The sequence below is a fragment of the Chaetura pelagica genome, unplaced genomic scaffold, assembly GCF_000747805.2.
Source record: "Chaetura pelagica isolate M959 unplaced genomic scaffold, ChaPel_1.0 scaffold423, whole genome shotgun sequence".
NCBI lineage: Eukaryota > Metazoa > Chordata > Aves > Apodiformes > Apodidae > Chaetura > Chaetura pelagica.
In genome coordinates this window covers 976,561-986,880 of record NW_009952686.1, presented here as the reverse complement: position 1 = coordinate 986,880, position 10,320 = coordinate 976,561, and the positions used below count along the sequence as shown (strand labels likewise).

At 40.1% G+C, this 10,320-nt stretch overlaps 1 protein-coding gene across 1 annotated transcript in view; it reads left to right on the top strand.

The window, feature by feature from the left end:
* The first annotated feature begins 1,399 nt into the window (after positions 1 to 1,399).
* TTC37 (tetratricopeptide repeat domain 37) overlaps positions 1,400 to 10,320 on the top strand; it is a 49,151-nt gene continuing 40,230 nt past the window's right edge. Inside the window, exons 1-8 of the mRNA XM_009993782.1 lie at positions 1,400 to 1,489; positions 1,973 to 2,116; positions 3,136 to 3,227; positions 3,866 to 3,941; positions 5,176 to 5,316; positions 7,046 to 7,144; positions 7,239 to 7,347; positions 9,133 to 9,273. Coding sequence (XP_009992084.1) covers positions 1,400 to 1,489; positions 1,973 to 2,116; positions 3,136 to 3,227; positions 3,866 to 3,941; positions 5,176 to 5,316; positions 7,046 to 7,144; positions 7,239 to 7,347; positions 9,133 to 9,273 — 892 coding nt within the window. The remainder of the gene's footprint in view (positions 1,490 to 1,972; positions 2,117 to 3,135; positions 3,228 to 3,865; positions 3,942 to 5,175; positions 5,317 to 7,045; positions 7,145 to 7,238; positions 7,348 to 9,132; positions 9,274 to 10,320) is intronic.

The window sequence follows — 10,320 nt, the reverse complement described above, 5'->3', positions numbered from 1 at the left end:
CCTCTCGCCTCAGGGCGCGGCTGCGGGGCCCGGCGATGTGTCCGGTTAACGGGGCGTTTGGGTTGGGTTTTCTTTTACCCCTCTGCAGGTGAAAATGGAGCTCAGGGTCGGCAGCACCGGTGTGTTTGTGGTGATCGAGGAGTTCGTTTCCTCTTAGGAAGACAGTTCATCTCCAGAAGCTGCTGAGCAACGTAAGTTTGGCAGGTTTCTGTATATATATATGTATATATTTTCTTCTAGGCTCCCAAGTCAAGTATGACATCCACTCTCCTCCCATGTCGTTTAATTACTGATTTCTCTGAAGGCCCTTCATGCCTTTATCTCTTGTTTTTCAGCTGATAAAGGGCGTTTTGTGCTGCAGTTTGTCACCTCCTCAGTGCCTGCACCAGGAGAGCTGCCTCCTCTGGGCCTCTGGGCCTCCTCCCGTTTGGGCAGCTTTGACTGTGTTGTTTCCAGAGTTCATTTGAGGCAAATCATTTACCCCATGTGTGAAAACAGTGCTTGATTATGTCAGAGGTAAAAAGCGTGAATATCTCAGTAGGACCAGGGGGAACAGTTTCAGGCTGAAATGGGGGTGATTGTTGAGGTGTGAGGGAGAAATTCTGTGCTGTGAGGGTGGGGAGAGCCTGGCCCAGGTTGCCCAGGGAAGCTGTGGCTGCCCCATCCCTGGCAGTGTTGAAGGGCAGGTTGGATGGGGTTTGGAGCAGCCTGGAATGGTGGGAGGTGTCCCTGCCATGCAGGGGGTGGGACTGGATGGTCTTTAAGGTCCTTTCCAACCCAAACCAGTCTGTGGTCTGGTGTGTCCTTAAATGCTTATTCTTTTTCACTACACAGCTGTAGTTGGAGCATGGCCTGCTGTGTGTGTGAAGGGAGAGGAGTACTGCAGACCATCCCTGAACATCAGTGACAGGCTGGATATGGTGCTGCTGTAGGTGGGACTCAGGAAAAATACTGATCCTTAGGAACCTCTTGAGCACATGTGCAGGGCCATGCACCTCTTAAATGCTGCTCATTGCTTAGTAATTCCTCTTTTAAAAGGAATAATGTGCTGAGTGTCTTTCTAGATGTCTTAACTAAGGTCACTGTGACATTACACCTTGTCTCCTTTTAAAATTTATCTTAAACCTTATCCATAATTTCATTCTGGGATAGCTACTCTGTACCCTTTAACTGTTTGGAATATTGACTTAATCTTGTGTTGGGGCTAAGTGAAAGTAAAGAATTTCAACTGCATTATTTGTTTTAGCAATCTTCAGTGCTAGCATATTGCACTGTGTTTCTGTCTTTAAAGTGCTCTCTATGCAATTATAGACAATAATAAAGGCTATAAAAAATGGTTTTGGTTCAGCATATTTTTTTTATAAGAGCTGAATGATGTCCTTTTTACTTAGTAGCCACAATGTCAAGTAAGGAGGTGAAGGCAGCATTAAAGAGTGCTAGAGAAGCAATACGAAATAAAGAATATAAGGAAGCCTTAAAACATTGCAAGGTAATACATTTTTTTACTTGAAAAGCAGTATTTTGTGCATGTTTTTACCCCTACAGCTATATAGTAATGCAGAGCATGCGGTACCTTATGCATGTAACAGTTGAGATTGATTTTCATATTTAACTTTGTGTTAGCTCCCCACAGGTGAACCTTTATTCTCCTCCCCTTTTGGACTTCCTTCTGTTTGGCAATAAGAATATTAAGTCTAGAATGATAAAAATAAAAATCTGTTTCTAATCCAGACTTGGACAGGAGTGCTCTAGTTCTTGAGCTACAGATACGATTACGGGCAGAAACAGTTCAGACATGAGACATTCTCTGTCATAAGAAGCTGCAGTTATTAATCTTGGCCTTTTCCTAAAATTACTTGACTTCTTATATTGCCACATAGAATAATTTCCCCAAGTGTAGTGGTGAAACTGAGTACTTGGATCTATAAGATGCATTTCATTCACCAGTGTCACTTAAATTGTGTATTTCTAGGTGGTCTTGAAGCAAGAAAAAAATAACTACAATGCTTGGGTGTTCATAGGCCTGGCAGCTGCAGAGTTAGAGCAGCCTGACCAGGCTAGAGCAGCTTACAGGAAGGCTGCTGAGATTGAACCCAACCAGTTGCTGGCATGGCAGGTATGTGAGTGCCCAGATCCACTTCTTTCCCTGAAAATGACTCTGTGGTGCCAAATATGTGAACAAAGCAGAGCTGAGACTTGCATTCTGTTTTCTTGAGGCTCTTTGTTCTGCTGAAGCTTCAGAGTAGCTGAGGTTTGTCTTTGTGTGTCCAAAGTAAAGACATTGGTGGCTGGATATGTTTAGCTGGGTGAACTTTAGCTTCAGTATATTTAATTTATTTTTCCTGTGTGAAGCAGGCAGCAATGACACGTGCAAAGGAGAACATGAATTGAAACAGATACAGTAAATTCTTCTGTGCTTAGGAATTTCCATGCTTATAGCTCAGGAAAACATTTGACAGTGCTGCTTCCAATTAATTTTTGCAGCTTCCAGCATCAAGTGGTTTGTTATGAATTTAATTGTTGTTACTTAAAAAGAACAGCATGCATTTTAAATAGCTGTGTGCTGGGTGGCCTGTGCATGGCAGCCTGTAGCAGTATATTTTTAAAACATACAGTTGTGTTGTTTGGAGACTTGTGAAGCATGAGGCTGCATATTAGGTGTGTGTCTCAGGTACAGTGTTTTTCTGAGGTGGCAAGGTTCTTAGTACTTTCAATATAAACACCTCTTAAAAGTACAACTTTTGGCACCTAATTTCAAGGCATATTGAAATTTCCTCAGTTGTTTTGCAGTCAGATTCTGGTATTCCTATGGTTCCTGGGTGTAGAACTTTTATCATATGACTTCGTGTGCTTCATATATTGTCTAGTGCAGACCAGATTATGTGATACATGTATACATGTGTTTCCAATAGTTGTAGGTATTATTTAAAGAAGTGAGAGAAGCTTTTGGTTTAAAATACATAAATACAGGTACCTAGGTATCAATGTAGATTCTGCTTAGAGATTATTACATCAGCACTTGACCCTATTGAAGGCATTGGGTTAATATTTCTAGGCAGAACTTACTGAATACTAATAACATGTAATTCTTGACATAAAACCTACTTTTTTTTAAATATGTATCTTTTTTTTAAGGGATTAGCAAATTTTTATGAGAAATCCAAGCAAACAGATGACAAAGGAGACTTAGCTGATGTTTACCAGAAGCTGTTGGAACTTTATGCAAGGTAAAGGATATTGAATACCATAATTCAATCTAAGATTTCTGGTTCAGTGGTTGCCACTGGTCTGATACACAGGTCAGGATTTTTCTTTTGTTAAAGCTTTGTCACATCTTGTTACTAAGGGTTTCTGCTCCTGGATAAGTTTTCTTGATCTTGTCCCTTTGGATAGGGCAAGAAGTCTTGGAATAATTGTACTTGAGATTAGCACTTTACAGAATTCTCTGTTACTCTGTGTCCTCTGTCTAAATTCACTCCCTTAGAGCGTTTATCTCTGGTAGTTCATTATCTGCATTAATAAGTAGGCTTATTTTTCTCTGCTTTAAGATCATGGGGTGTATGTCATCTGATTCAAATCAAGCTCTTAGCTGTCACTGTAGCTGACTGGAGTGTTCAGATTCTTTTCCTTAATTTGAAAATTGTTCAAAAAGAAAAATATGATCCCTTAAATTATTTTTTAAAATATTTTTTTTACTCAGTTACAGCAGCAATGAGTAAAACTTTGATCGTGATCTGCAGTATTTATTCTAAATATTTGCTTGGCAACTGAAGCTACTAAAATATTATTTGTCAGAATTTGAAAAACATACTATTTTATGGAAAACTGAGCTTGTTGGTGTGTTTTCTTGCTTACTCCTTTCTAGTGCTGACAAGCAGAAGTGGTATGATGTATGTAACAAGCTTGTGGAACTGTATCATCAAGAAAAGAAATACTTAGAGGTGAGTTGAGTACTTTCTTCTAACAAGAAATTTCCATTTGTCCAGAGCTATCTAGTTTTTATCAAGGAATCCCCAATTTTTTGGGCCACAGACCTCTTAAGGCATCCTTATGCACCACAACCAGGAAGAACTGATTTTAACCATATTTCTTTCTTTTCCACTGTGTGAGACCTGGATGCAATCCATGAAACTGACAAAACCTGATGAAGCATGTTAGTATAGAGGCTGAAAGGGTAGAACATCACTGCTCTGTTTGATTTCCAGAAGCCTGGCATGATCCCACATGCATGTTTACATGCAGTATGTGTGAGTTAGGTGTCTTTTGCTTGGTTTGGCCAGTTCTAGGTATCTGAGGAGCCCTCCACTGGTGTGGTTATCTCTTCCTAGACTGCCTGGTAACTTCATGCCAGAGGGTAAGGTGGATTTTGAACACAGCTCCATTGCCTGTGGCTTAGGTTCTGCAACCCCAGCTTTACCACTCCTAGCACTCCTTAAATCTGTCCCACATAGTCACGGCTCTTGTCAGTTTGCCACGAGGTGGAGCTCTTAAATGCCTGAATGGTTCAACACTGACCTTGCCCATAGTCTTTCTAGTAGTGTTACAGGATACATATTTTTGCAGTTGTACTCTTCACTCTTCCTTTACTCTTACAAGGTGGGGTGTGGTCTTGCTTCATGTCATCTTCTACCCCTTGCAGCTATGGGAAATGAAGTATTTTGCATAATGCTTATCACCAGGCTCGAGACTATTAATTAGCTCCAACGCCTTCTCTCTGTACCAGTTTATGAAATTAAATTCAGCCTAGCATATGAGGGCAGACTTGCTGTATGTATAACAGGAAAATGAAGTTAGGCTTCAGGGTCTTGTTTTCCAGTTCTGCTGATTTTCCCACACTGTCATTTCAACAAGAACTGCTGCTGTTCTCTTCTTTCTGCTTACTGGGCTGTAGATCCAACCAGGCTTTTTTCAGAGTTTGGCTGAGGACTGTTCAGGTCTATTTTTACTGTTGATTTTTGCCAGGATCCAGAGTTGGAATTCCTCATGTGCTGTACTGTGGAAGGTCAGCATGTCTCACAAAATGCTTTGAGGCTTGTTATTGCTTTAATCTGAAAGCAGGTGTATCTGGAATGTTGCTCCATTGTCAACCCTAGTGCCCTAAAGTTGGGAGAGCTTTTATAAGACGTGCAGTTTCTTTAAGGAGTGGCAACATGGTTTGTTTCTTGCTGTTGACAGGTGGCTGAAACATGGCAGAAACTAATTCAGATGAAAGAGGGGGAAGGTGCAGAAAAGGCAGAGCTTCATCAGCTGTGGAAGAAGATGATCCAGTTACTGAAAGACAGTACACAGAACCGGGATAATAAGACTGTGCAGTCGGTAATGTTTCTTACTCCTAATCCTCTAGATAAATATGTGTGCATGGTGCAGCTGTCCCTCAAATGAAGTCTTGAAAGCCACACAAATCTTGTCACTATTTGTCTCATTAATGTTCAGTGGCACAGAGCTTCTCAGGAACGGGTGGGTGATTTTACCTTCTGACACAAACAGTGAGGGCAGCCTGAGAGGGGCCTTAGGTGGAATAAGACGCCTAAATCCAATAGGTCATCCAGGAGCTCCTTCATTAGCTGCCTCCTAATTTCTGCTGGAGTCCAAGTTTGCACTGTAGCACTGTAGTGCATTGTTCTACCACTGCATGTTACAAGAAGCATCACTCACAAGTTTTGGCAGAGTCTAGAATATGGATGTTCTTCCAAACAAGAAACTCTCCATCTTTTTCCTCCAGGGTGAAAGAGTTGGTTTTGTGCTGGTTTTCCTTTGTTTTGGTCCATAGTGCTTATCCTAGATAGCTGTGTTTGGACTCAGACTTTTCTTTCTCCTATAGATTTTAAGCACTTGCATCTTAAGAGAATGTTGAAAATAACTGTAGCAAATGGAGTGATCATGAATTACACTGAATCTGTGTTTTCTATGGCCAGAGGGAATTTTGTTTTATCTGATTTATCTGTTCTTGAAAGATGGACCTGATTCAACAAGAAGGGTGGAAAGTTCTCACCACCCTTCTCATCATTTGGTTGATAGCAAGCAGTACTACAGTAAGGTAGAAAACATGAATTTAAATAATTTCAGACAGTCTCTAACTTTTGAGAAGGCCATTGCATTATGAACTGCTATAGAAATGAGGTGCTGTAGGCAGCATTGCTTTCCTTTTGGGGGACAGGAAGCTTGAAAAAGAAAAACGTTTCATAAATGTCAGGAATGGGTTTCACATGTCAATCTGCAGTTCACTTGGCTGCAATTTTGAGTGAAGTACCAGACCTGGATGGGTGGGACATTGAGGACAACCTCCTACCCTGTATTTCACTTGTGACAAGCTGTGGGCAGCTTTTTGTTTAGCGTGTTTGGTGTAGCCTGCACTCTGTGGTGCCTGTGTTCTCTAGTACGTGAAGAGTCAAGAAATAGAAGACCAGATTCCTAGGCAAGAGCAGGGGGAAGGGCTGACAGCTAACTCTAGAGGGTAGTTACCTAGGTTTTGTGGTACCAAGTCCCTTGAATTGGGATTAGATACGAGGAAGAATCTATGTTTGTATAAATTTTGCCTTCCTTGTATCCATCTTAATGTTGTGAAACAGTTTATTGCTGCTTCATCTTGTCACAATTCACATGCTTTGGGTCCTACTTCAGTACTACTTCATGATGAGGAACCTGCTTTGTGACTTCCCCTGTTGGCGGTACTGCTGCACACATAATGAGTAGGATCCAGATAATAACCTGTACCCATCCACTTGGCTGTGGAAGGGCTGGAAGGCATGTCCTCTGAGGAAGGGCTGAGGACTCTTGATTTTGTCCCTGGAGGCTTCTTTTTATGGACAGGGTAGTCAAACCCTGGGACAGGCTCCCTGGAGGGGTGGTTGATGCCCCCAGCCTGTTGCTGGTTTTGCTCAGTGTCCTTAATAACATGCAGTGACTTTTGGTCAGCCCTGACATGGTCAAGCAGGTGGACTGGGTGACTATTGCAGGTCCCTTCCAACTGAAATACTTTGTTTTATGAAGATAACTTTTCCCTGAAGTCATTATTTGTTGCACTCCTAATTATTTCTTATTTCAGCTTTTGACTGCATTTGAGCACGCAGTGAACTCTGCTGACACTGTTCCCAGTGGAGACCACCAAAATCTTTACAAGGATTTTATTCAGTGCTTGTCAAAAGTAAGCTTACATTAATCTATCTTTATCAATAAGTGAATGTAATATTTCCCATCTGATAATGCACACAACTAAATTCCATTTTTTTCCTTTCAAGTTTTCTCATGAAACAGTGAGGTTGGAGAAGGCCTGTAATGACATGATGACTTTGTATCCTACTGACACTTACCCTTTAGAAGTACTTTGCTTGCACTTTGTTCAGTCAGGTGAGTAAAATGGATGTAGATATTTGGGGGGGATTAAGTTATTCCTTTTGTAGTTAGTTTTGTGGCAATTTCTACAGGTTTTTACCCCTCATGACCCAATGCAAGTGCACTTTGTAGTTTTATGTTACAGTTCTGGCTGGAAGTGAAAAGTGTGTGTTCCCATGATTTGCTGTTTCCTAGCTTTGTAACTGGGTGGTGGCTGTAAATGAGCAAAAAATATCTTCCATGTAGGTCGAACCCAGACTATATACAAAGTCAAAAAGAAAGAATGTCTTACAGAACTTGAGGGCAGTTTCTTCAGGTAATGAAGGTTGGCTTCTTAAGCTTAGGAGAGGTAATGGAGGATGTTAAGCAGGGGTCTAAGGCTGAAGATGGGCTGCACTTAAGTTACTCTCAGCACAAAGTGTTTCTTGGTGAAGAAAACAAGCAAACATCTTTGAAACTTTTAAAACAAGAATGCCTAGTGAATAGGGAAGAAACAGACCTGTTCAGGTATTTGTTTTAAGTAGAAAAGGAGAATATCTGAGTAAAAATAAGAAAACATGGTTTGTTCAGTAGTAGAGAGGTCTGAAAGTACAGTTGCTGTTTTCCATAGTTTACTCAACAGTGTTGCAGTAATGTTGGACATTTTCTCAGCATTTTCAAAAATAGCTAGTACATGTCTTTCCTTTTACTGTTTAAGACAGCAGTAGTTTGTTTTATTTCTTTTTAAAACAAGGAAATAAAATTAAGAAAAAAGCCCTCTGGTTTATACGAAGAGAAATAACTTTCTGCTTAGGTAGAAGAATGCTTTTTCCAGTTTTGAAAGTGGACTTCATATAGCAGTGTAGCAACATAACACCAGAGAGAATTTTTCAGTTTGATTGGAAATGGTAAAGGCAAATCAGGCCCAGTCTCTCATTTCCACATGAGAATGATTTACAGTTCAGAGAAGCATGCAGAAACAAATTTCTAAAGGATAAGAAGCATCTGGTTGGCACAATTCTTATGTACCAGTGCTTGGACAACATCTCACCATCCCACAGCCATCTTGGGGTGGGGAGGATGGAGCTTAGGTTTTAGTAAGGCTGCTTGTTTATATCTGAGTCATTCCAACCATCTCATAGTCCTTTGTGCCTCCAACTTGTGGGCTTGTAGCTCACATGCATTATTAGTCACATTTACCATGCAAATCAAAGGCAAACTTTATGTCCATGGTTTTTTTGAAAGAAAACAGTAGTTCAAAGATTGTTTCTGCAAGTCACAACAGTTACTTCTAGCAAGGACTGCCAAGTCTACAGTCACAGTTAAACAGTTAGTGGCATCAATTAAAACTCAGCCAAGACATTAAATTATTTGATTTGACAGTAAAACTTCCAGAAGGCTCATCACAGCAAGTTTGTAGGCACACAAGGCCTACTCTGCAGGGACATAATTGGGATTTATTTGTGGCGGATTTTGACATGTGGGCATTCAGCTGAGCTTACATGGAAAGCATATGGAGCAATTAGTTTTTATTAATAAAGGATATCTACCTGTAGTAATGTCACCTGAGTGTTTTAAGAGCTCAGGTTTCAAACTGACTGAGGTTTTTTGTGGTACTGGGTATTTAAATTGCTGCTTGTTTTTTGGGTTTGGTTTTGGGGCTGGAAGGTGGTAAGTATGTAGTACCTTTGGAAGAAAGTTTAGTTTATAAATTTCTTGCTTTGAGCTCAAAATACAAGGGTCATATTTATGTAGGTAAGTTGTGCTACTGTGGTTTTTGAATCTAAAACTCTTATCAAATATTTATTTTCCTGGAACTAGGTACTTTGTCAGAAGAGGCCCTGCACTGTTTTTCTAAGCTTTTGGAGATGGATGCAAGTAGTGGTCCAGGCATCATTGGTTTTGGTATCAAATGCCTTCAAGAAAAGAAATACAAGGAGGCAATTAAGAGTCTTACGGAAGGTAAATGTGTAGTGTGAGGTGTAAGTACTCCATGACTTCAACACCAGCCTGTTTATGCTGGATGCTTTGGGAATCTTGTACTTGCATAGGACATTGCCAGTTCTAAGAACAGATAGATTTTAAAAGAATACTCAACACTTCCACTGATTGGGGATTTTTTTTTTTTTAAGTACAGCTTTCAGTATAACATCTCTAAAGTCTGTAATTGCAGTTATAGTCAGACCCATAGTGTTTTAGTGTGATCAACTTCAAACCTTTTTTCTTTAATGTGTTACTGGGGAACACTGCCTTGATGAAGCAGTAAATAGATCAGTAGCAACTAATGAAGGGAATTTATAAGGAAGGAAAATATAATTGGGGTGCTCCACTCTGCGTTTTTACACCTGGGCAAAGATGTCTTCCCTTTAAAGTTACATCATTCTAAGGCCTGTTTAACACTTACATTGGGTAAACACTTGTGTGTCTAAAGGGAAATATCACAGAGTTATTTTTGATTATAGTAGCCAGATTTGGAGAGCTGGCTTACTACTCTGTAATTATCTTGCTTGTATTGGGTTGGCAAAGCTCTTGTTTATACCAGTGCTAGTGGGAAAATAGGACTCTTCACTTTCATTGTGCTGGCCATAGAAAAATCAAGGAAGCTTACTGAGAAAGCTGGGTAAATAAGCATTTGGGATGTAAGCTACCATGAGTCAGTCAGGCTATTCTGTGGTATCATGCATCCTTTCACCCAGGTTTAAAATAAGATTTTTTTCTGAAATTGGATTTCTGAATATCCTGCAATATTCTAGAGTAACTTACCCACAGTGAAATAACATGACTTGCCTAAACTCAAATAAAATAATTCAGGTGCTTGAGAGGAAAAAGTCTTCCATGAAAGGCAAATTCCTTTGCCTTAAAAGACCACCAAATATTTTTGGAAAACAAACATCTCTCAAAAAATTTTAGGCTTTTTAATTTTTACTTTTATCTGTAGTACTCTGCTTACAAAGGGGAGAATGAAAAGGTTTTTGGTATCAGCAAAATATAAAAAGCTTGGGAATAATT